Source organism: Platalea leucorodia (genome assembly GCF_965183815.1).
Source record: "Platalea leucorodia genome assembly, chromosome: 1".
NCBI classification, from domain to species: Eukaryota; Metazoa; Chordata; class Aves; order Pelecaniformes; family Threskiornithidae; genus Platalea; species Platalea leucorodia.
In genome coordinates this window covers 52,921,428-52,948,048 of record NC_138823.1, presented here as the reverse complement: position 1 = coordinate 52,948,048, position 26,621 = coordinate 52,921,428, and the positions used below count along the sequence as shown (strand labels likewise).

Genomic DNA, 26,621 nt, shown 5'->3' with positions numbered 1-26,621 from the left:
TTTAATATTTCAAATGCAGGATTTCTTTTGAAGTAGGATTTTCAACACATCCCAGTCTCTTTTTTCCAAAGGATGCAGTGCTGTTCATTTCTGAACATTTAGTCTAACCTTGTTTTATTAATTTCTTCTTCTCGTCTTTGTTTTCCTTAAACTTGTTACATTACAGTTAATATTGTAAAATATTATATTTGCACACGATTTGAGTGAAGTGCCTAAGTGGCAGCTGTGACTGAAAGACGACTGAGCTTAGTCTGTTAAATAGTTTTAATAGACTTCCCCTAAAATACATTGCTGTTGCCAGACCAACGCACAGGGATTAAAAAAGGTTTTATCTGATGGTTTAGATTTTAGTGAGCAGGGAGCCAGGTCACCTCTTGACAAAACTGTCCTTACCTGTCTCCACTTCTTTGTTTCAAATGCCGGAAGAGCTCTTCAAAATTTGGAGACTAATGAATAATTATACAGTATTAAAAGTTTTTAAAAAAATTCATCCCTAGCAAGCACAGCACGCAGTGTTGCAAATATTAAAAAGTATATATAAATATATATATAAAGTATACAAATGTCTGTAGAAATATATATAATATATATACAATATATGTATATAAAACATATACATAACATTGCAAATATTAAAAAATCCAGAGAAACAAAAATATGGGTATAAATGTGTGGCCAGAGGGCAATGCCGTTGGGCTCAGCATGAAACACCAAATGACTAGGGAAGAGGCTGGCAGCCGGGGAGGAAGGTCTTGGAGATGTGGCATAGGATGAAGCCGCAGGATTTAAACGCAGCCTGGCTGCATACGTCAGATATGGATCAGATAAGCCAGGTTACGCTCCTGAGAAACAAAGGAGGCGATTGTGTTAGGGCCCTGATAGCAGGAGAGGGCAGGAAGCTAAGGGCTCTGGAGCTGATAGCTTGTTTTGTGCGGCGTTTTATCTTTTGTGCAAGAGGGGAAGATTTTTCCTGAGGAGTTCACTGCTGGGATGAGAAGCTTGGTTGTTGACTGTTTATGGTTTATTAGTATTTGTCATGTTTTGTCAGGTGACCTTGTCTTCAGATAACATTTGGTACAATTGCGAGGGTTTGTTGGGTTTGTTTTTTTAAAGGATTCCTTCTGCCTTCAAAACCAGAATGTGTTTGTTTTGCCTAAGGAGTGTCCACTGGTTGCTCCATTTTTTTAAATACACCTCCAAATTGGGGGTCTAGCTTAAGATACAGACGGGAGTGCCTCTGGCAGTGAGCAAAATATGTGTATCATCTGGTGAAGAATATGAGTTTTGAGCTGTTTTATCAAAAGTGCTGTCTGAGTAAAGGGTGACGTTCTGCAAAATGATGCGTTTCACAGACTGCTTTGCTGCAACATCTCCTTCAGACTTCAGTGCATGGCATCTTGCAGGTCAGAAGGAGGCGCAGGTCACATTTGTTGCTGGACGTACACTCAAATGATTTCTACTTTGTTGAGCCTGGATGAGGACCGTATTTTTACTCCACCTTTGAATTCATCCCCCCTAAGACTCTGTTGTGGCCTGAGTCAGCTGTAGCACCAGTTAGCCCAGTCTCATGATGCACAGCAGCCTGTTCATGTGCAGTAAGTCTGTGGACAACCAAGGTCTAACTGAGCACAGACCTTTCACTCCATCACATCTGTTTATTGGTTTTGAGCCTGCTTTTCCACCGCCGCTCATTAAATGTTGCCTTCTGGTGAATTTCTTGACTGGCCTTTGAGCTTCTGTTTCCTTCTCCCCTCCTGTCGGGGAAAAGCCTGGATAGAGAGGTTGCAAGTGAGTGAGCTTCCTCAGCACCCCGTGCTGGCAGGGTGGCACAAGGTGGCGAGCAGCCACTGAAGTGTCCCGGGGTGCTGAGTCTGCCTCCCCTCTGCTGCAATGCAAATGAAAGCCCAGGAGTACCCAGCTTTCGGAGAGCAGGCTTGCCGTCAGTCCCCAGCGGCATTTTTCGCAGCGTGGAGGCAGGCTTGCCTGCATGCTTCTGCTCAGAAACGCAGCAAAGGCGGTGTGGTTCGCCAGCACAGTGGTGGGCTGCGAACCCACGGCTGCCGCTTGGGAAGCCGTCTCCTAGGTCCTGTTTAAAAAGAGCCCCGCAGAGGCTTCCCCTCAGATGAAACGGTGCTTGCGGGAGGGGGAATGGGTCTACTCCGCTTCCCCCAGGAAACAGGGAAGCGGGAGAGGAGCAGCCAGGGCCGTGCTGCCCTTCCTGGCAGTTGGTCGCCTGGTGCAGAGACTGGTCCTGGTGATAAGGCAGGGCTCTCGCCTTCCCCAACTCAGCAGAAAGAAGAGTTGTGTTGGTAGGAAAAGGCTGAACACGCAAACACAAACATATCCTTTTTTTTTAAAGAAGTCGTGGGTGTGTTTCTTCTGCTGATGCCAGCCTTTTCCTTTGCTGCTGGAAGGAAGTGGAGAGAAATTAAGCTTCTGACAAAATAAAATCGTGATTATTAGCATTTAACTGCTTGCTAGCTGGTGAAGATGAGAACAAAAGGGCTTAAATGGTTTTTACTTTTCTCATCCGTTTGAGTTTATCAGTTCTGTTTCCCATTTTCTATCAAATCAAGCTAGTGGCCATGGGAGGTGGTGGATGGACAGACAGCCATCCCCTCTGACTCCTCTCTTGTTGCTCAGCACAGCTGTGTGTAGCACTTTGTGCAAACAGCCCAGCTGGTGCACATATCACCTGAGCCCGACAGCCTGGACAGCGCAGGCAGCAGGCTGGAGCAAGTGCCGTGGTCCGGCCGAGCCTGCCCAAGCGGCACTCTGGTGACAATTGTGGCCATCAGCGTGATGAGGGACATGCCTGCTCTGGTCTATACTTAGGTGGACAAGCACGCTCCAGGATAGCTGCCAGGTGATGAACCATTTGTAGTCTGGATTTCGCCTGGTGATACTGGTTTGGGGGAAAGGTTCCGAACTGCCTTTTCTGCCCAGGGACAGAGGTGGGATATGAGCAACGGAGGGGAAGATCAGTAGCATGCCTTACAAATCGAGTAAACTTTCAAGTACATTATTTTATAAACATGCACCTGTAAAAACTTCCTCCCATCTTTTTCCAGTGGTAGTAGTAATCTGTTGCTGTGTCTTTCTTTCTTTCTCCAGACGATTTTGCAGAGGAGGAGGAGGTGCAGTCCTTTGGCTACAAGAGGTTTGGTAAGTGACAGCAGGTCTTTCAGCTTGCTATTGCGTAGTGCTTAGGGTAAGTCAAACACTTGCTATGAAAACCTCCCTTGCTGGCAGCATCAAAATATACAGGTACAGTCCTGTTATCCACTTCACTCTAATATCTGCCCAGAGGAAGGTGTGATTTTTAGACTTGCTTTATTTTCTTGGCAAACATAACGCTTCAGAAATAGCCCTGATCAGAAACAAGAAGTGGTTGGTTTCATTATTTGATCATTAGCATTATGAAAATAAAGCCCATACCTCAACAGAAATGAATGTGCTGGCTGTAAAAAAGGATCCACGCCTCTTAGGTATCCTCTGCCCAGCTGGGCTTTCCTTCAGCCCACAGACTGATGTGCAGCAGGGTTTGCAGGTATTCCCAAGAGTGGTGGTGTGGGACCTCCTGTAGACTCACAGAAGCTGTACTGCCAGCTGAGTCAGTACATATGCTGTGCGCTCCTCTCAAAGAAGAAATAAAAGTATATGATATGAATGTATTCGGATGTCAAAAATGATTAAAACACTTGGTCACTTTCTTCCCTTTTTTCTGCTTCGTTTCCTTTTTTCCATGTTTGTTCACTGAAAATGGCCTCATGTGAAGAAGGCAGTGCACGCATCTCTAGACAGGGCAGCAGCCTTCAAGGCTCCTCTTTTCAATGCTCGTGCTCTCTTTCCCTCGGGGAAGCGTTTCAGCCTCTGCAGCCAACAGCTTCACCTGGGGCAGGCTGACTCCTGTGCCTCCAGACACAGGGAGGTGATGCGGTGGCCGCTGAGCTCCCACAGCGCCAGCTGTGTCTTGGAGCAGCCAAAGGGGCTCATCATCCAAGCTGCTGGCTGCTTTTTCAACTGTAAGCCATTGGGATAAAAGTTCACCCTGTTTTTTCTCTCCTGGGAAAGTGGCTGCAACAAGAGTCACTTTCAACAACCCCACTTGGCAAACGGATAGGAAAGGCAGGCTGAAAATAAAAAATAAGTCAACAATTCCCTCCATCCCAAAAGGAGCAGGGGGAGGCAGTGTAAGGAGATGCAGCATTCGGGAGGTGAGGATCACATTCGCATGACCTCTTCTACCCCCTGAACTACTCCACCGCTCCCTGCTGTTGAGCTTTATTTTGGATAGGTCAGCCAACCACAGAGCCAGCATCTGTGGCTTGGAAAGTCCTGGCATAAGGCTGCACATAGGGTTTTTTCCTACTCCTTTTTTTTTTTTTCTGGATTAGGCCCTGGAATAGCAAAAAAGAAAAAAAATCTTGAGAAATGGGAAGAAATGTTAACTGTTAACTTCTTAAATGTTAACTTCTGTCACCTCCAGCAGAGTAAAAAATATTAGATTCATTAACACCTTTAAAAAATAGCTTCCCTCTGTGTTGCCCACTACCTAGCTATACCTGGTCAGCATGCTCTTGCAATGAACTGCGAAAGGTTTTAGCAAGGAGCGGGTACCTCACTATCCTTACTATCCCAATAGTAAGTGCACTGTTGTGACGTGATGGGATTTTTGCATGTTAACTTGCTTTCATTTCTTTCTTTCTCCCGGGTAATGTGGTGCTACCAATGTGAGTTATTTCTCCCCTGAGAAATGCAAGGTTTATCTCAGCATTTCCAGAAATGCTTGTGCTGTTGCGCTTGGTGGGGCAGCAGGGAGGGAGGAGAGAGCCAGCAGTCTGGTGGTGACAGGAGGAGATTTCACCACAAAAGGAGGAGACAGGGTAGTTCCACCCTTAGGAAGCAATCATAACCCCCTTCTCCTTCATGAAAACAACATTGCTGTGGTCAGGGGAGTGTCCCAAATGTCTGCAGTACTTGAGAGTTAAACTCCAAATCATCCCAACCCCTTCCTTGCTTTACAAGAGCCTCGTCAAAAGGGGGAATGGGGCCACGAAGCCATAGCATTGGCACTGGTGAGAGCTGTGTAATTCGGTAGTGTCCTGTTCCAAGAAGCTTTCTTTGTCCACACCATTTCTGAGCCCAGACTTCCTCCCGTACACCCTTCCTCATCTTTGGGGCGGCACAGGGAGGAGCTAGGCTGACCTGGTTTCCATACATCCCTACACCAGTATGCATGCTGTTTGCCTGCAAGTGCTCATGCTTTTGTGGCTCCTAAAGGGGTTATTTCCCCTCTCTCAGGAAACCCTACTCAGTGCGTTCCCATTTCTACACTCCCTGCTGCATTTCCAGGCAGCGTCTGAGCAACCTCTGGAGGGAGTGGGAGCCATGTGCCTTCAGCAGCACTGACTGCTTCACCTGGCACCAGGCTCCTCCGTTCAAGAAGGTGACAGCGCATCTTTTAAAAACTCCAAATTCACTAGCCAGCTGGGTCAGCATTTCCAGTGAAGCACCAGAGGCTGCTCTTGGGGCCAAAATGCAGCCGAGTAGTTCAAGCTCTTGCCTGTCCAGTGGGAGATGTTATGCCCACTATCCCAGCTGGTGTTCCCTCTTTGCCCAGTATCCTCACTGGGAAGAGAAGGCAGTACAGGGGAAGCCCAAGGCAAGAACCAAGTTTTGTTATACAAATCATTGATAAAACATCGTTTTGAAAGGAGTCCTGTCCTGTCTGCCGGCTGGCGCTGTAGAAATCCCAGTGCTGTTCCTGTACAGCCTGCTGGAGAGGGCAGCAGTAACAGCAGCAGTGGGTTCTTTGTTTCAGGAGCCATGGTGTAAGAGCAGTTGTGTTAATGTATTGTGACCGGAGTAGTCCCTGTATGCCCCAGTGACATGAGACATAGTAGGAGGACTATGACTCAAGTGCCTTTGACTCCATCGTTTGGAAGTGGGAGGCCTTGTTTGGAGCAAAATGTGCTCCGATGGGGAGACGGCTAGAGCACAACCGGTTCATAAAAAACATGGCTTGCGGTGAGTCACTGCTGGCAGCTGGGAACATGTGTTGGTCAGCACTTGGCAGGCAAAGCCTTGACCAAACTGCTTTCCTAGAGTTCAGCTGAAGAGTTTATTATTAGCTGCCTTGTTGCTGGAGCCTGTAGTTTGGTTCAAAGAAGGAAGAGATTTGCGGAGGGAGGGAGGGAGGGAGGGAGGCGTTCTCCAACAATTCTCATTTGGGGGAAGAAGCTTTTGAAAAGAGGACTGAATAAACGCTATCCTGCACTGCTTCCTCTTTTTCTGAATCTTTCTGTCCCTCCTCCTCAGATAAGCTAATTTCAGAGAATTTATCATGCTACTTTATTTTTTAGTCAGCAGAACATTAACTGGTGATATTAAGCCAAACATACAAAGCATAACACACTAACATATTAAATAACAGTGAATGCAGATGCGGACAACTCCAAGATGCTAGGAAAATACACACCAGCATTTTTTCTCTTTTGAGTTTGGGACAAATTTGCTGCAGGGAGTCAAGGAGGTTGAGGAAAGCACTCTTTCCAGCTGTCTGATGCTGTTTACTTCTCAATGGATGCTACAGATGTGCAGGGACAGTGCCAGAAGTGCGACGCTCAGCTGCAGTGCCTCCAGATTGCTGCAGTGAGAAAGCACGTGAGGAAGCGTGTTTCTTATCACCGTTACTTCATCATCAGTCACTGCTCAGACTGCTTTGAGGTTATCTGCTGCAGATAACAAGCTATGCCTCTCCACTGGTTTTCCTCTACTGGCTTGCCACCGATGTTAACTCTTTCGTCAATCAGTGTCATTGGTTTGCATTCCCCCATCACCCTACTTTGGGAAAGAATGAATGAGGAAAGGGCAAAACTTGCTTTTCAATATTACACACTTTGGGGATGCCAAATCTTAGGCTTGAGAGGTCAGATTATTTTTCAGGTGGTAGGTACCAGGATGAGATCTCTTTACGATGGGGTTTTGACTCTTTCCTCTGAGATTTGGGCCCTGGGCATAGCCATGGGCAAGGGAATTGAAGGGAACTAATAGACTCCGAAGTGGCAGATGTCATCTTCCTAACTTGTGGCATTCCGAGGTAATAGACATAGAGATCATTGTGAATTTTGTTTCTTTGTTTTAATGTTTTAGAACTTAAAACCTTCACTTTACTCAATAGAGTATTTAATGGAGAAATTTCAGTGTGAAGTTATTCATTGCATAGTTTGAAGCTATAGCACAATATGGAACAGCTGAAAGCAACGGAGATGGTCTTGGAATTGTTGCGAAGCACATTTTTAATGCTTTAGAAAACAGGCTTTGAAGAAATGAGGTGAAGGCCCTGCTGATGAAGAGAAACCTCCCAAGGAATCAAAAGATAGGGCCAGTACACTATAGATAAGTAGAAGACTAAACAGCTTGTGTAAGATAATTACCCTTTGCCCTTGGGAAACACAGCCAGAATTGGAGGCTGTAAGCCTGTCCTCCATAGCAGGACCCATCTCGGTCACCCCCATGCTCTAGATCCTGAGTCAGGATCCTCCCCGCCTTCCCCTTCATGCTCCCCTGCCGCAGGGCTGAGCCATCGGTAGGGGACCCTCGTGTCCCCAGGTATCTCCAGTGCGCGCCAAGGCCCTGGTTCTTCAGCCTTCCCCACGCCCTGTAGGTCAGCAGCTGACAGGAGGGGAGGGATGAAAATTACTTTAGGGCCCTCTCAAGTAAGGTAGGTACTTTTTTAGGTACCTTCCATGGGGTATGCAAGAGATTGACTGGGTCAGGATGTCCGTTCTGTGCGCTTATGACAACCTAGCTCCTAGCATCATTCCAGGTGTAAGAATTAAATCTAGGCATTTCTGGACCAGAAATGGGTGAATCATCCTGCCACATGGTAATGAAATCTGCTATGCTAAAAAGAGGTGAAGGGGAAAAAAAAAAAACTGGTTTAAAAACATATTTGGAAAATATGATTTTTTTTTCCCTGATGAGTGGCTTGGGAGCAGCTGAACTAGATCCATTTAATAACTGTTTTCTCACTATATACTGTTTATAGTATTTTATACAGCGAGAAGCTATGTTATTTCTCCACCTTTGATAGGATAGAACTGGGGAGTTTTAGGAGTGTAACAATTGATAAAAGCCTTGTGAATGGTTTCCAGTGAAAAATGAAAACTTTGAGATAGATAGAAAACTTTTTCAGAAAAGGGTTTAAAAAAATACAGTTTTTTTTTCTGCCTATAAATAACAGCTCAAACATGATCATGGTAAGCAAAATTTACAGCTTGGAATTTTGTGATAGTTCAGGAATAGCATTTATTCATTAACACTGCACAGACAGAATTATTTTAGTCCTTATCTCTGGATAAATCCAGACCATTGTTCACATCTATAATAACACGCACAAAAAAATGTCTGACATCAGTCTGGTGGTGTGCTATATCCACACAAACCTTAAGCCCCTAACAAAAAAAATAAATTCTAAGCTTTAGGAATTTGTCAACTTTTCTTTATGGTTTGTAAACGACCAGTGAGGGATTTCAGGTGCCACAAGCCACATCCCTCCCTGGGCATTCTTTCACATGTATGCCTGCAGAGTGTAATCATATGGCTTAATAAAAAGTCACAAAAGCCAGAGGAAAGTCGGGCACGTTGCTTCCAGTTCACTGATCTGGCCATATTTATCAGATGAGGATTTTGCCTGCATGCATCCTGGGGTAATTAAATCCCCACTGAATGGTGGTGCCTGTGTGGCTGTTCATTTTAGGCCAAGAAATTTAATTTGGAATCATAGAATGCCCCGAGTTGGAAGGCACCCACAAGGATCATCGAGTCCACCTCCTGTCCCTGCATAGGACAACCCCAAAATTCACACCATATGGAGCGACCCTTTTAATTGCAGTGGCCAGTAAGGTGGAAGGGGGCCAAGCCTACCCTCTCCTGGGGTGAGCCCTGGGTGGTAGAGAGAGCCCAGCACCCTCGGGGGTCCTGGGTTTGCTTTGGGGGTTCAGTCATCAGGGGCTGCGTGCCTGTGTAAGGGTTTCTTAGTCCTTCTTTTCTTTTCCAGTACGTACTCAGAGTACTGGGGCAGTTGGCAGGGAATTGAAGTCTCGATAAATAAATAAATGCTGACGTGTGTGCAGTATTGCCATTGCAGAGGAACGTCAAGGTGCTCATGAGCTGTCAAGGTGCCTGCGTGCCACCAGCATGTCCTTCCTCTGTCAGTAGCTTCTGTCTCTTGCGATGTGAAAGGCACAGGTGATACATGGATTATTGCTGATATATCCAAACCATGAATTTAAAACTGCCAGTCTTCCTAAAGATGGAAAATAGTTGGTGCACCCTGATAAATCCATCAGTGTCAGGCAGTAATAGCGCGATCCAGAAAGTAATCGGATCTGTGTGTCCTGTGCTAACTTACTCAGGAGCTGTGAGCCATTCAGGTCTGTGGGTTTGGAGCTGCCCCTCTCCAACCTGTCCCTCTGTGCCTGGCTCAAGGCACTTCTCCTTCTAATCGAAACCCATAAAGAGGCCTCCTAGCCGTGCCGTGGGGACTAAAGTCATTCCAGCTGCGTGCTCTTATGTAGGCAATCTATTTTCTCTTAGTTACGGGTTTTTCCTATCTAGTACAATTAAAATTCTTGACATGTTTCTTCATATATTGCATTTGCACGCTTGGAGCAATACTTGTTTGACCAATCTCTGTCTTTAACAGAGGTGTGTTGAAAGGTAGTATGGTCACCATTTTTGTGAATTTTGCTCTCTATTTTTCATTAGAGCTGTAAAATAGGTGTGTGGGCTGAACAGAGTGTTGTATTTACGAATGGAATGAAAAACATTGGCTACACTGTAAGCAACACCTGGGGATTTTGTATTTATTTCCCTGTAAACTAACTGGACAAATAATTATGTTTGGTAACATCAGGTTGCTGCCAAAACACCTAGGCTGCATTATGGGCTGTTCAACTTCATAACAAAATTACCTGTGAAATTAATGCTTTGGAAGGAAACTAAGAATTGTATTTTCAGCACTGGTACCATTATGTTTCCATGCAAAGGAGCAACACAGGAAAACTGTGGGAGAAATTAAACTTTCAGATAAGAAGCCATCAGAAGAAGGAAGGGAAAGATAAAATAGTTGGAAATGCCTGCTAGTGGACTCTCCCAGCACTGCTGTGGGATTGTAGCACACACCAGCATTACTCCTGAGCTCCTCTTAAGCTTTATTCAAAATACAAGTCTGCATCTGTAGCCAGTTGCTATTATACTCTGCTCTTTACTGCATGCTATTAACTATAAGGTTGCAAGTGCTCAAACGTGTCTGATCTCTGGCTTTTCTGTACCAACTTCAGAGTCATTTCCCATCAGAAAGTTGCCGTGCTCTGCTTACTGCTGGTGACACAGTTTTGAAAGAAACACACTGATGTCTCGTGAGAAAGGAGGTGCTATTTTCCCTTGAGAGTATGTTCTTAGATGTATCTAACAACACTCAAAAATAAACCACATACCTGTCGGATGCTGCTTACATTGTATCCTAGATTCCTTTTATTTCTTGGCAATTTCCTCAAAACGTCCTGTAGCTCTAACGCCGACGTTAAGTGACATGGCAGAGGTGACATCCCTGCACCTGATTCTGCAGGGCACTGAACCCTTTGCCAATGCTGCTCAGCATCCCACTGAACCAGACCCGCAAAAGTGCAGTCTGGGTGAAGCGGTGCTGCTGCCATTACTTTTTCAGCAATTTCTGAACAACAAGTATGCTAACAGTGAAGAGCTGTGTGTTTTAACTAGCAGCAACCAAGACAAATAGTTGGTACAAGTTAGCTTGACAGATGCGTTGATAGACACATGCACTGCCTCATACAATAAGCCCCTAGCTGTCAGATTAGGAAGCCTCTCCTCCTTGGGCCGCTTTGCTCAAAAGCCCCTGTAGTCATTCGTGTTTGCCACAGTTAAGGGAGCAGTCATGTCTCCTGCCAGCCACTTCAGCAGCGTCCCAGGGAAAGCGAAATTGTTAGTAAAATTGCGAAAATAAGTGACATCATTGTTAGTAAAATTGTGAAAATAAGCGAAATTGTTAGTTAAATTGTTAGTACGGCATTTTGTCTGCTGAACTCTCAGAAGCATTACGACAAAAGTGCCATGATGTTTTGACATAAGATGTCATTTAATATTACATTAAGCTTCCCTGCCTCTGTGTGGCTAGTGCCTGATTTCCCACGCTCCCAGGGGAGCTGCTGCGAGGCAGGTGTGAAACCTCACCAGCTTGACCCAGACCCGGACCCAGACCGGGTGGTCTCTGCTGTCCCCCGTGATCACACTCAGCAGCCCTGAGCCCAGCCAGTGTCCTGGGACAGGTGACAGACAAATGCGGTACATCCCGTACTTGGCAAATTTCTTGATTTTCAGAGAGAAAATTTTACGTGTGAAGATAGACTTCCAAGTGAAATCTGAATTTAGGGCTTGGGGTGGGAGTCATTTCACCTACTTTTAAGGGAGCCTAGACATCTACCTCTTTTAAAGACACCTGTCCTTAAAACAGCAGTAGCAAGGAGAGGCTAATTCTGCGTGAAGGGACTCCCATGCTGAGCGAGCGCTTTGCTCATGGTCATTTTGAGTTACTACATGGAGATCTTCAACTCCAGATCTCTGTATTAGGTCCTGTATAAATGCTGGGGAAAGCATATAAATGCCTAAAGAAGCCTGTAAGAGAGAATGGTAACGGAGTTAGCACAAATAAAGAATCTGTAAGTATTTTAGGCTGGTTTTGCCTGTTGCAGACACTAACAAGGAACAGTATGTTGTTTTGCTGAGTCAAAACCAATTCAAACTCCACTGTGCTGCAGTACAACTGATTAGCCAAAGGAAAGCTGGAATAAAATGTTATCCAGTCTCGATTAACCTTCTGCATACAGGTAAACCTAAGTGAAGCAGCCGGAGAGCCGAGAAATTTCCATTTGTCCTGTTTCAGCCAGGGTTAAGTGAGTGGGCTGAGATTCTGGAAAGCGGAGCGGGGTGAAGAGGGAGGCGTGAGCGGGAAGGAGTCTCGCTCGGTGCCTGGAGCCGGCACGGACAAGTGTTGCGCAATGGGTGCATGGAGAGGTTTGTGTCCTGCACAGACTCTTCAGCTCGGTCAGGAATGCATCTGGAAAATCCACCCAGCCAGAGAGAAAGATCGATGCCTTAAATAAATAAAATATGGATGTGTTTTTTTGTGTTCCAACTTGTGATTCTTAATGGAGGCAGCTGGAGGTTTTGTAGGAGACAAAAGTGCAAGACACAGGGATCCGCTTCCCTTCAGCCCAGCTAAGGCTCGTTAGGAGATTTTTGTGTTAAAACTCTTGTGCAGGCACTCAGGCCTAGCGTAACAGGACTTTGTAGAATCTTTTCTGACAGCTATTTCATAATGCTACAAAGTTGCAGTGTGGATAGAATCACAGAATCACAGCATGGTTTGGGTTGGAAAGGACCCTAAAGGTCACCTGGTTCCAACCCCCCTGCCACGGGCAGGGACACCTTCCACTCGACCAGGTTGCTCAAAGCCCCATCCGACCTGGCCTCAAACACTTCCAGGGATGGGGCATCCACAACTTCTCTGGGCAACCTGTTCCAGTGCCTCACCACCCACACAGTAAAGAATTTCTTCCTAACACCTAATCTAAATCTATCCTCTTTCAGTTTAAAACTGTTACCCCTCATCCTATCACTACACTCCCTGATAAAGGGTCCCGCCCCATCTTTCCTGGAGGCCCCCTTTAAGTACTGAAAGGCTGCTATAAGGTCTCCCTGGAGCCTTCTCTTCTCCAGGCTGACCAACCCCAACTCTCTGAGCCTTTCCTCACAGCAGAGGTGCTCCATCCCTCTGACCATTTTTGTGGCCCTCCTCTGGACCCACCCCAACAGCTCCATGTCCTTCCTGTGCTGAGGACCCCAGAGCTGGACGCAGCACTCCAGCTGGGGCCTCACCAGAGCGGAGCAGAGGGGCAGAATCCCCTCCCTCGACCTGCTGGCCTCGCTTCGTTTGATGCAGCCTAGGGTGCAACAGTTGTTTTTTTTTTTAAACGATGTCCGGGCACTAGGATCTGCTTAACAGGGTTTCGCTGCATATCTTTCAAAACCTGAAATTTTAAAAGTTTGGAAAATGCTTATTGATTCACTTTATGTAACATGTTTCTGTGTGCTTGTTACCAAGGTCTTGGCCAGGAACATGGAAAATTCTACTGAGTTTTATATTTTGAATTAGCCCAGGAATGGGCATGGATGCTTTTACTTGCCAGGCTTGTTAAGGTCAATATACCCTACATTCCGTAGCGCTCAATGGCAGAAAAAAGTACTTGCTTTTTATATTTTGCTAAGAGGTTAAGGTATGATTTCAGACCATCTGTGTATGTAGTGACAACCTGTAACTGAAAGATTCCTCACATACGTTTCTGCTTTATCATACAATGGAGGACAATCTGGTTACAAGAAATAATAATACATAGAGCCAAGGGGTATTTTTCTTCCTTCCTCCCTCCCTTCTCCCTAGAACTTAGTTGCTTCAGGTGGAAATACGGCATATAATGCCCCACATAACTGATGATTTCACTTTAAATCTGACCTGTAAGACTCAAGTTTGGAGTGGGAGAGCTCTTGTCCTTAATTAACATTTTGAACAGTCTGAAACCAGAATAATCTGAACACCCACTGTCAAGGTTTCAACATAGCACCTGGGACAGCTAAATTCACTTGACCCCAGAAGTTATTGAATGTCACTGCTTGTTTATATTTAAACCTATGATGTGCTTGGTTTCATACAAATACATCCAAATTAGATTTGGGTCAGCATGTTGGACTACCTAACAGCACAACTTCAAATATACAAAAACCAGATCCGTGGACGTTTAGATTGCATGTAGGTTCCATCTGGAAGTTTGTGCTCCGAATGTGTTCCTGGGTGTATTGTTCCCCAGGTCTGAAAAGCCAAAATTCTGAGAGGTGGTTCTTGTCTTCACCTTGTTCCAAGTCCCCAGTCACAAGTCCTCTCGCTGCCCTGAACAGTGATGCTTTCCTGAAACAGGCCAACTAATCATTGCTCCATAACTTTTTTGTCTCCTTAGGAAAACAGGTTTCTGCTTGATTAATGATAGTACATGTTTAACCTCTTTTACAAATTTGTAAAAATGACCGTATGCATTTTTCAGTGTTAGGCAAAATTTCTTTACTAAAAGTGCCTTGTGGAAAGCAGCAGAGGCAAGGACTGAAAAATGCACAGCGTGGCTCAGTTTTAAGGGGAAGCAAACAAACCAACATCTGGTTCTTCTGCCCATCGCAGAGGAGCTGAAAAAGCTTTCCCAAATATTGAAAACTTTAAAACTGGTCCCTTTTTTAAATTGTTACTCAAAGTTAGCTAAAAGTGGGAGAAAACTTTGAGGTGTCAAAGTACTGAGTTTGGGGTGTGTGATGGGTTGAACCAACTGCTGGAGGAGGAGGAGGAGGCTTACATGTGTCTTTCTTGTCTTTCTGGTCATCAAACAGAACAAAAGACCATTTTTCAGAGACCTGTAATTCAACCCTCTTTGCTCCATCCCTGCTGGTCACAGAGCAACGCATCCTTTCTGCAGGGTCCAAAACGGTGCACGAAGCCATATCCGTGGAAGATCCCTCTGCTTTGTGTAGCATTCACAGTTCCAGTTTTAGTTCATCGAGGTGCACAAAGCAACATGCTTTGTGGAGATGGCAGTCTGTGGTGCCATAAGGGAACCCCATGTTCTGATTTTTCTTTTCAAGCAGTAGCAGGAACAAAGCAGAGGTGGCTCCTGTCCTTTTTCTGTTTAGCTGGAAGTCTGTCCCTTATTCCCCCCATTCCTTCTGCCCATACAGGTTAGGTCTGGAGTAGTCCAGCAGAAGGTAAAAAGCACGTCTGAGCCTCAGGCTCGGCGCTGAGCCCACCAAGAGGACGCAGCAGGGAAAGCTGGTAGCTGCAGGAAATGCCTGCCATTGTCAGAGGGCAATCGGCACCCCATAAACCCCGTAAACGTCACAGCTTGCCTCTTGCTTCAGCAAACCTTGACTCTGGGCCAGGAACAGAGGAAGAGACAGCACGAATTTTAACCCCTTTGCCCAGTGTGTTACTGCGGTGCACGCTGACAGGCAGGATGGGAGGGTGTTAGCTGGGGCCCACCTTTGCAGCAATAGCCACATCTGCTCCTCCGCTGCAGCTCTGCATCCCGACCCCTGAGAAACTCGTATTCTTGGCAAGCTGCTTTGTGAAATACGGCATGGTGGGGCTGTTTTTATTCTCAGTCTTCTATTCAAGAGGTTACTGTGAGTAGTTCTGTGCTTTAATACAGAGAAATGGAGCTGTATTTTGCACAACAAGCTCTTTTTTATTACACTTGGTTTGAATAGCAATTGAGCCTCTAGTCGTGTCTCCAATGGAAAGAAGACCCCTTGTGAAAGCCTTTCATTTACTGCAGAGAATGAATTTTCACATGCATGAGAACAGATTACCAAAAATACCCCACAAAATAACCAAAAGAGCTACCAAGAATATGTATATGTCCAGTGGGTGTTCCAGGTGGCCTAGAAGAGATTAAGTGGAAGTGTCTTTGTAAAAGGAGGCAGAAGAGCTGACTGTGAAATTAAAAGGCATCTTACGTCAAAGGAATACTTATGTCACCGTAGTCCTCTTCATTTTGAGCTTGCTGATTGCGCTGATGTGGCACTATAATAATTTTAAAACAGTATTTTAGAAAGAAAAATAAATAATCTCTGATGTCTTTTCAGTTGTTCTTCTGGGAAGACTTGTGGTGAGTTAAAAGAAAATACTCAGTGAAGCTGTGAATGGGAGACATTTCCAGGGTGGGTGTGTTTTGAGGTTTGTTTGGGTTTTTATAATACTTCACTCCTCCTTTTTTTTTTTTTTTTTAATAGTTTTCATATGCTTTAAATACAGTTGCCACTGAATTAAGAAACTCCTCCAAATTCCACCAGTTATGGGAGCTTTGCAGCGTGATGTGTTATAGGACTATCACCACCTTTGCAGACCTGCTCTTAGGACAGTTCTGCTGGAAGGAAGCTGTGATCCCACTCTGGTCCCGCAGCCTTCTCTTGGGCAAATTCACAGCAGGCACTTGTCTCCCCTTTTGCTATCGGATTTGTATGTGAAATGGATTCATAACCTCTAAGTGACCACGTTTCACCTTTTGAGATTGCTATTTCCAGAACAGCAGAGCTCCCAGCGGGGACCGAGGATAGTGCTGTGCTCATTACGGTCTCGCAAGGAATCTCTTCTCCCCAAACACCTTCCGTTTGGAGGTCACATAGCTTGTCCCCCACGCTGAGCAGCACCGCTTCAGGTCACAGGTAGGACTTGTTCCTAAAGCATTCTGCTGCAAAGTGAAAAACCAATGCCTAGAGGCAAATGTACTTGGGCGAATTGGTGATATGTTTGCGCAACTTCCCTCAAGCTATTTTAAACAATATACTCCCAATCCTGCAAAGCTGATCTATTTTATGAAAGAATACCTGTCCCCTGTCCGATGGATACATTGCATTAACTCAGCCACCAAAACTAAGCAGTCAAGGACATGACTGTTTTTTGGCGCTGGGGTCAATAAAGCTGAATGAGATCAGCAGGGGTTTTCATCCTGCCCCGTGCTGGAAGCGTAATGCTGAGAGCAGCAAAAAATGGAGAGCCAGGCTGCAAGGCGACAGAGACGCTCTGTGGCTGCGGGGAGGCTCGGGCCCTGGTGGCAGCGTGGCAAAACCACACAGAGCCGGCAGGGAACAAGAGGGAGAGGGGTCGTCCCAAAGCTCAGCTGAGGGACTCCATCACGAGTGTTTGGCTACAATTATTTGGATGCCGTTCAGTAGGGTTCATATTTCCAAGCCCATTCACAGAAAGCAATGTAAAACCCTTCGGACCGCTCCAGCCGGCATCTGTTGGGGCCGTTCCTGCGCTGCCTTGAATTGCTTTTGTTTTATGTACCGGGCTTGACTTCATCAGAGCAGAGCGTGCAACGCGGGCGCGTTTCAAGACAGTGTTAAAAGCATCTACAGTCTGGAAACCGGCAGGGTCCCTGGAGAGGGTGTTAAACCCAGGGAGTGCTGATCTGTTTCCTGCCTTTGTTATGATTTCTGCCCTGTAACCCAATCTCGCCCTCGAACCAGCCCGAGCCCGGCCCAGCTGTGTCAGCAGGGCACGGACCGCCGCCACCGCTGCTCGTGTCGGCACGGCCAGCCTCCGAAATCCCGGCGGAGAGTTTAGTAATTTGCAGGTTAAGCCGTGCTGGGTCTGCCCTGAAATCGGTGGGGGCTCACCGCCTTCGTTCGCGTGCTCGGGAAAGCACAGCGGAAAGGAGGAGAACGGACGGTGAAGGGGGTGCTTACCGGTCAGCTGCAGTTGTGTGCCTATCTAGAAGGGATATACAGGGCTATAAACCTAACTCATTGCTTTTTATATGGGTCCCCACACAGCCCTTTAGGAAAATCCTATAGAAAATGAGTATGGCATTTAAGACTCTGGGTGGGGACTCTTTTTCTGTGTTCACCTCCAAGGTTTTTAACAGGCTTCATGTTCTTAAAGAAAAAAGACCATTACCCACACGCTTTCGCACATTTTTAGCACAACACAGACTGCAGTCTTGCAAACACAAAGGAATAACACGGCATGTGGTGCAGTGAGAGCAGGGAGGGAGAGCTGTGCCGTGAGCAGCCACTGCTCGCACTCGGCGCAGCCCTGTGGTGTTTCACCTCCCACCCTCGGAGGCAGCCGGGCCCTACGTGTACATCAGTTACCTGTCTCCAAGAAGTGCCACCATCACCCTGAACCCTATCACTGTTCAATAGTCGAGGTAAACCAGCACCCAGGCTTGCTTCCCTTCCCCAGAAGTGGCAGCCCAGCGAGGAGGAGCGCTGCGAGGAAAAAGCCAGCTGCTGCCAGAATAAAGATCAATGAATTGTTTTGGGGAGAGGGATGGGATGGAGGTGGATGGTGTGGTCCCCCTCGCTCTGTGGGTCCAGGCCCTGCAGCAGTGATGCTGTACTGTGCCCGGGAGCCCTTGCATGCAGGCAGGTAGAGCAGGGTGATGCACAACAAGAAAAATTCATATTATTTTGTTTGTTTTCTCCTCTTTCTTGCGAGACTGACGGGAGCTGGCCCTGCCATCTGATGTCCTTTTGATCTTTTTATAGCATGGTCTGTGTGTTTTTTAAAGTGTTTCACTGCCAGAGCTGACCACTACTATGAGAGAGAAAAAGCAGTCAGCAAACTTCCCCGTTTAAAAATGCACTGGTTTAAAGCTTTGCAGACTACACTGCTTGTTTTTCAACCAACTCATAAGGATGTTGCCAGCAGATTTTCAGTAAACTAGATGTTTAAGTCAAAGTGGCTTCTTTGAAATATTTGAACAGTGGCGTGGGGAAGGTTTCGGTGAAAGATAGAGGTGGGAGGAGGACAATCTGCAATTTTTCTGCAGCTCTGCCTGGTGTAGGTGAGATACCCAAAGCAGATCATTGTTCTCTTCAGGTTGCGATTTGTTATGAGGATTTGGGATTTTCCATGCTGATCCAGGCCTCAAGATACTATTTACACACTTCAGCTGTAGTACAGTAGGCAAAGAAGTGTTTTTTTTCTGGGATTTCTTGCTTCAGGCTCTTTTTGAAATTCACGGGAGTTGTCCATAACATCATTTTCTCATCATAATTTTAAATGGCTTTTAGAAATCTGAGGAGAGTGGAGAATTTTCTGTTTCTCACAAATTACATTCCTAGGTACAACTCCACTGATTAAAGCAGCGTAGTCCCTGCCAGTATTGAAGTGTGAAATGACTTGACTGGATTTGTGTCATCCCACTGTTGGAAGACAGGGGGTTAAACCGTTCTTGTGCAGCCAGCTGAAAGGCCTACATAAGTACGTTGCTTTAAATCACAGTAAGACCCATCATTTATTTCCATTGTATCTAGTGAATTAGAGCCAGGCTGTCAGTGAACAGGACTGGTTTCCTCTGTAATTGCACGCACCATGCCATCCATTAACACCTGTCAGAGGAGCTCAGGGTGCTTCCTTCAGAAACGAAGGCATCGAAGTATGTTTTAAGATCCTAACTATCTTTGTGGATCTGTACCTGGGCATTTTAATTTTTCACCCTTGTATTTTGCTCTACATATTGTAAAAATGAGGACAGTTTACGTTATTATGATTATATCTAGTAAGTCAGATAGGGTCCTCTCTCCCCACCACCTAGTTCAAGAACATGATATAAATGCATAGGCAAGAGTACGCTAAGACCTGAATAGCATCAAAGTATTATTGTATCTCACTGTAAATGTTTTAAAGTTTTGCAATAGCAAAGTTAATCCTGTCATGGAGTTTTGCATCAGGTCATTATGGGATTTATAAAAATAAATAATGTTTTGTTTAAATGCCAGTACTGGATCTTCTCACTGATCAATAGTGTTAAGAGAGTCTGTTTCTCTTTAGTTACCTAATAACTTGGTATTTACTGCAAGCTGATTTGAGATGGACATTCCTACATTCTCATCGTTGTATTATTAATTTTTAATGAATACAAGACATGTTGAATGTGGTCCTAGATGACTGGGTGAAAAATGGGCTAACAGATAAACTTGTTTTTATATTTTATGCTTCAAAACAGTATCCATCTTCATCTCTATATATTATATATATTGTATTTTTATAATAATATATATTATCCCACTCTGTATGTTTCCTTTATTGGGGAAAAGGTTAAAAGAAACCAGCTGGATAACTCAGAGTTTGCCACCTTGCAGCTCTGTTCTCTGATAATCTTCATTTCTTGCTGTGTGTCGAGGAACCGTGTTAGTTACTTCTTGTTATGCCCCAACTGACTTGCAAATATATACCAAAGGAGAAATAGCAAGGACCAGGCTCATCTTACTTCCTCTATTTTGCTCAAAAAAGCATCAATATTCACTCAGCTCCCTTAAGGCAGTCCTCTGTCCTCATCTTGATTTTAGAAAAATGTTTGTTGCTGCTTTTATGTAACCAGCCCGCCGGGCCATGTGCACGTCCCTGCTCAGTAGATGATCTGCTGCAGCCACATTCGCGCTCCCATCCGAGCGGCAGCACCCCTCTCGCTCTGCAAGGGTGGGCTGCGAGCACCGTGTGGCGGAGGTGGGGTTTTGTTCGTAAGGGTACTTGGAGCGCTGCCCAAAATGCATACACAAAAAAATGGATCGTTGAGCAAAACAGGAAGGCCAAGCCTTGCTTTTAACATAAAATGTGGTCATGAGTATCACCAGCCTCTGTGAATCGTGAGCTCATACCCATTCCCTCAATGGCATTTCCATTGCAAGCGGAGGGAGCGTGCCATGAAGAGACAGAGCACCTGCTTTGTCCCCTGTGCTGCTCATTGCAGGATCACCGTGGTCTGGGCTAATCAGAACCGACAGCAATTAAGAATAATTGAGGTAGCCTTTCTAGCTCAGTGATTTCCCTGTAGCTTTTAATAAGGAGAAATCAGAAGGAAAAACAAATGCTGTTGTTCACTAAGCTCTCATGAGCCGTTTCTGATTGTCTTGGGATTCAACAACTCATTAGATGGAGAATTGGCAGCGCTCGGTTTGAGTAACACCAGTTTTCTGCATGTCTGTGTGATGACATTTTTGTTTACATTCTTTAAACATGTGGAATGTTAATTTTTCAGTGATTTTTTTTTTTTTTTTGTCTTGGTATGGGGTTCTTGGGTTATTTTGAGCCTGAGCTTGTTTTCCTCTATTATGTAAGAAGTCAAGATAATAGGAATTGCAATGTACTTTCCTCTCGTGATACTGCAATTAAAGGAACTGCAAGGGCAGGACTGGCCAAACAGGATCCTTGTCACAAACTTCTGGTCACAATAAATCATTGGCTTTGGAAAACATACTAATAATATGAGTTTGTTTGTTTGTTTCTCTTATAATATTGCCTGTGTTTAGCATAATGAGGACAAATAAATGCCAAAGAGATTGCAAAGGTGAAGCATGTTTGTGGTGGTGGCAGCCCTGGCTGAACAGCTGCCTCACCTGCAGCCTGTGTGCTGGGAGGTCTCTGCTGGGACCACGTCTGACATGCCAAACCTGTGAGCAGTGTCCGGTGGCTGCCAATGAAAAGAAAAAATGTCCAGAGAAATATTTCTCTCTTATGCCCCGGTCCCAAAATGTGAATTTTTTTTTTCTCCCAGTTTATTTTGGCCTAAGTTCAGGACCCCAGAGCAAAGATTGCAAATAGTTGGTGAGAGGGGGCAAAGAAGGATCCATGTCAACTGCTTGTCCTGCTGCCTATGCAGCATGGAGCTCCTCATGCCCTCTGGTCAGAGGATGCCCTTGCCACACCATACCTGTGGGCAGATCTTCATATTCATGCATACCTATGAATTGGTGTCCTGAATAGCCTCTCTTCATAAAAAGCAACGAAAATGGTGACTCCTCTACCAAGTTCTCCTCTTAAGCACCAAACATTTTTTACAATCAAGCCATTCTAGCATAACTTGGGGTCAGTAATGAGCTGTGGTAGACAGTACTGTAACAAAGGGGAAAATTGTTGGGAAAATTGTAGTAGCAAATGCATAAGCTTTTCAGATAAAAGGAGGAGGCAGCTGCTGATAAATTCTTCTAGTTTACCACAGTTTCTCCTAGCAGATTTGTATTCGTTACTTTCTTGACATCAAGACTTCACAAATAAAGGCTTGGTGTCTTCATGAGATACCCCTCAGGCAACTCAGGTATTGTTTTGGAGGATCCGTATACTCTTGGTCTATCTGTAAACAAAATAGATATGCATTTATCACATCTAGAGAAAGCAAATAGAATCAATGGTCTTCGCTTCTGATTAGTTACTACTTTGAAAATACTTTCTCAAAATGCAGTTTTCACGTTTAAATAATAAACTGTCATGTTCTTCCTTCTTATGCACCACCTGCCTCATGCAGATGTTGATGTGCATTATTCCTGTCATCTGTGCAGTAACCCTCATCTTTGTGTACACATTCATTACATGCTCTGAGTTAGGTTTTCAAGAGCCTGATTAAAACAGCCCTGTGGCTCCTTGTAAAACTGAAAAAATCAGAGATTCTCCTTGGCTGACATATCAAATACATGAGGAAAGCTTTAACTGGACAGTATGATGGTTTAAAGCAAGTCTGTGCCCAAAAGCTGAACCTGTAGCTATGATGGCACAGAACATCCAAGTAATGGGAACCCCAGTGGATCCCCACTCTTTTGGTGCTTGGGTACCTTTTTCGGTATCTAGAATCATAGAAACAAATAATCACAGGATGGTTTGGGTTGGAAAGGACCTTTACAGATCATCTAGTCCAACCCCTCTGCCATAGGCAGGGACATCTTTCACTAGATCAGGTTGGTCAAAGCCCCGTCCAACCTGACTTTGAACACTTCCAATAATGGGAAGTCCACAACTGCTCTGGACAACCTGTCCCAGTGTCTCACCACCCTCATCATAAAAAATTTCTTTCTTATATCCAATCTAAATCTACCCCTCTTTCAGTTTAAAACCATTGCCCCTTGTCCTGTCACTACAGGCCCTGCTAAAAAGTCTCTCTCCATCTTTCTTATAAACTCCCTTTAAGTATTGAAAGGCCACAGTCAGGTCTCGCTGGAGCCTTCTCCAGGCTGAACAACCCCAACTCTCTCAGGCTTTCCTCATAGGAGAGGTGTTCCAGCCCTCTGACCATTTTCATGGCCCTCCTCTGGACCCGCCCCAACAGGTCCATGTCTTTTTTGTTCTGTGGACACTGGATGGACATCTAGAACTGGATGCGGTATTCCAGATGGGGTCTCACCAGAGCAGAGTAGAGGGGCAGAATCACCTCCCTCGACTTGCTGGCCACGCTTCTTTTTATGCAGCCGAGGATATGGTTGGCTTTCTGGGCTGCAAGCACACATTGCTGGCTCATGTCCAATTTTTCATCCGCCATTATTCCCAAGTCCTTATCTGCAGGGGTACTGTCAATCCATTCATCCCCCAGTCTGTACTGATACTGGGGATTGCGCAGACCCAGGTGCAGGACCTTGCACTTGGCCTTGCTGAACTTCAAGAGGTTCACATGGGCCCACTCCCTAAGCCTCTCAAGGTCCCTCTGGATGGCATCCCTTCCATCAAGCATATCAACTGCGCCACTCAGCTTGGTGTCACCTGCAAACTTGCAGAGGGAGCACTCAATCCCACTATGTCATTGATGAAGATATTAAATAGTACTGGTCCCAGTATGGACCCTTCAGGGACAGCACTCGTTGCTGGTTTCCACTTGAACATCGAGCAGTTGACTGTAATTCTTTGAACATGGCCATTCAGCCAATTCCTTATCCATCTAGCAGTCCATCCATGAAACCCACATCTCTCCAATTTAACAGCAAAAAGGTTGTGGGGGACTATATCAAAGGCCTTACGGAAGTCCAGGAAGATGACATCAGTAGCTCTTTCCTTGTCCACTGATACAGTCACTCCATTGTAGAAGGCCACTAGATTGGTCAGGCATGATTTGCCCTTGGTGAAGACATGTTGGCTGTCTCTGATCACCTCCTTGTCTTCCATATGTTTCAACATAACTTCCAGGAGGATCTGTTCCATGATTGTACCTGGCATGGAGGTGAGGCTGACTGGTTGGTAGTTCCCAGGGTCCTCCTTATTACCCTTTTTAAAAATGGGTGCAGTATTCCCTTTTTCCAGTCACTGAGGACTTTGCCTGATTCCCATGACTTTTCAATTATGATGGAGAGTGACTTAGTGACTACATCAGACAATTCCCTCAGGACCATGGGATGCATCTCATCAGGTCACATGGACTCATGTATGTTCAGGTTCCTCAGGTGATCTCAAACCTGATCTTCTTTTATGATGGGACAGACTTAATTCCCCCTTTCCCTCCCTTGAGGTTCAGGGACTTGAGAGATGTGGGAAGAGTAATTATCATTGAAAACTGAGGCAAAATAATTGTTGAGTACCTCATCCTTCTCCATGTCTGTTGTCACTAGTTCTCCTGTCTTATTTACCTGGGGAGGATAAATTTTCTTCTACACTTCTTTCATGTCAGTGCACAAAGTGCTGATGCATGAGCTCCACTGTGGGCACCGCTCCCCTTGTCCAGCTCAGTGCAGGAGCTGCTGAAGCAGACCAAAGCCTTTCCAGGCTCCCAGGGCAGCATCCTTTTGCTGAGTGCCTCTGTCACCAAGTGACCAAGTGCGATAAGGTGTCAGATACTTTGCATCAGAGAAACATGAAATAACTTGCCCCTTCTTTGGGCTGCTCTGACTTAGTGGCCTCAACGCAAAAGGATGAAGATCGAGAGTTTCACACTGGTTGTTACAAGTAGGTGCTTCACCTGTAGACTTTTTTTTTGGTACATCATCACTCTTAGCAGCAAATTCAGGAACTTAATGAAAGACTGGGTGGAAAAGGTATTTTCTCAGTCTTTTTTCACCATGATTGATGTCCCATATATTTGTAATATGGAAGTTTCTAAGCACCAGATACTTCTATCATTTAGATCTCATTTTGGGGATTACGTACTGCAAATACGACTGCAATGCACAGGGCTGAATTTCATCTTAAATTCCAAGTATATTAGTTTGTTTTTATACGGAAATACCTCTGTCCAAAGAGAATGCAATGCTGACATATTGCTCTAATATTAGACCTTGTCAAAAACTTTTGACTGTTTTGTCCCAGAGAAAACTCTGGTATTTTAACTTTTTGTTTTGTTGCCCTGAATAAAGACAACGTATGATTTGCCTTCCACTTCTCCCACCAACAACGGGCAGTTGTAGAAAGAATCGTCTCGGAAAAGCCTAGACTGCTTTATTTTGAGGTCTTCAGTTGAAGTGCAATTTCAGAATTCCTGAACGACTGAGCTATTCCACTTTATTCTGGTTTGATTTTAAATTTTGTTGCTTTGTTTTATGGGAAAAACAGATTAGATAGATAGATAAACTATGTCTCAGTTTTCACCAGGAGACTGGGCTCCCTGGGCAGAGATGCATGGGGTATCACAGTGATTTATTTAGAAATACTGTCCAGTTGTTTCCTCTTTTTGTTACCTCAAAATAAACGTATTTCAATTGAGTGATGTAATTTTTCAGTTTTACAGAATGTTTTGATGCTTGTTCATTATAATTACTTTGTCCATAATCTAAACATTATCCACAGCTTTTTTTAGCTTTCCTTAAAGAAAAATCTGAAAATGTTTGTAAAATTAAATCTTTCAAATGGAATTGCCTGATTCCATAGACACAATATTCTAGTAAAGACTTCCACTGGGTTTCATTTCCCAAAAAGTGTCACATTCTTCACTATGGTTTAATCAGCAGCATCCTGCTCTAAAAAATATTACAGACTGCCCCTCCATTTATAGAAACTATGTATGCAGAAAAGCTGAGAAGTGACTAAATGTTTCATGCTTACTGTGAACAACTGTCCCCTTTCCAGTTTCTAAAAGATGGGCTGTTGCTGTTACTCATGGAGCTTATTTCAGTAACATCTGCTGCTAACCCAAATTCCTGCTAAGAACTGTGCAGGTACCAAAGAGCTTGTGGTCTCAGCAGCTGAGATAAGCAAAGAGTGGGTAATAACCTGCAAGGCAAGGGAAGGATGTGATAGCATGTCCACTCTGCTGGCTTCTAGGCTGGAGATCTAAACAGAGTAGAATTAAAAGACAGTAGAGTTCGTGAAAGTTGAGATGATAGCATTTTAGGAGCATCCATGATTCCAGGAGAGCCTCCCCACTGAATGACTCAAGTCTTAATGAGCAATAAATAAACTAGTTCTGCTATTAGCTGTCATATAAAAACATATTTTCATCTATATTGCTTTCCACAAAAATTATTGTGAACAGGCAATTGCTTCTAGGCCTGTTTGTAAACAGCTAGTAAACAGGAGGTCAAAGTATTATCCAAGCAAGTTCGTAAAGGCTTTTTTTACTTGTTTGGTTTGTTTCATCTAACATATCTAGGTCTGTTGGTACAGGCCAAGGAGTGTCTTTATGTGTTGATCATCTTCATCTCATTTAAACTTCATAACCTGGAACTAACACAGGGACATTTTACTAAGAGGTTTCCAGTTACTTTTTTTTTTTTCAGTTTGAGTATCAGAATACAATGTGAGTTTATCATGCACAGTCAAAAAAACACTGAGAGAATATGTAGTAGAGCTCAAAGTATGGTTTCTAGATGCATCCAAAGTATGCCTTGGAGAATAAAAACCTCTCCAAAAACTTGAAGAACAGGGCAGGGGAGATGGAGGATGGGGAGGGATGTAGCATTCCCATTTCTTCTGACCAGTTTAGCAAAGGTTTAGCATCGTGATGTGGTTGCAGCTACAAAACTGCTCAGCCTCCCACACAGATCAGGGCTGTATTTGCCCTGGGTGTTGTGTGCTGCACGAGAACTTGTTGACAGACTCCTTGCTGCAGCAGCATCACGGAAGGTATTACAGCTAATTCAGCGTGTCTCTGGCAGGGGTTAGGCAAGTTTGAGGCTTCTGTGGTATCACTGTTCTTCCACATCGGTGTTTGTGAGAGCTAACTCGGCTCTTTATAAGCAAATATAAACAAACCAGTTCAGGTTGTACAAATTCCAGGGGTGGTTCCAGTGCTCACAGCTGTGGC

The 26,621-nt window shown here is 44.8% G+C and overlaps 1 protein-coding gene across 1 annotated transcript in view; it reads left to right on the top strand.

The window, feature by feature from the left end:
• Nucleotides 1-2,148: 2,148 nt before the first annotated feature.
• Nucleotides 2,149-26,621, top strand: part of COLEC12 (collectin subfamily member 12) — a gene marked incomplete at its 5' end in the record, with an annotated part of 88,730 nt that continues 64,257 nt past the window's right edge. Inside the window, 2 exons of the mRNA XM_082328991.1 lie at nucleotides 2,149-2,305; nucleotides 3,115-3,165. Of these exons, the coding sequence (XP_082185117.1) occupies nucleotides 2,149-2,305; nucleotides 3,115-3,165 (208 nt within the window). The remainder of the gene's footprint in view (nucleotides 2,306-3,114; nucleotides 3,166-26,621) is intronic.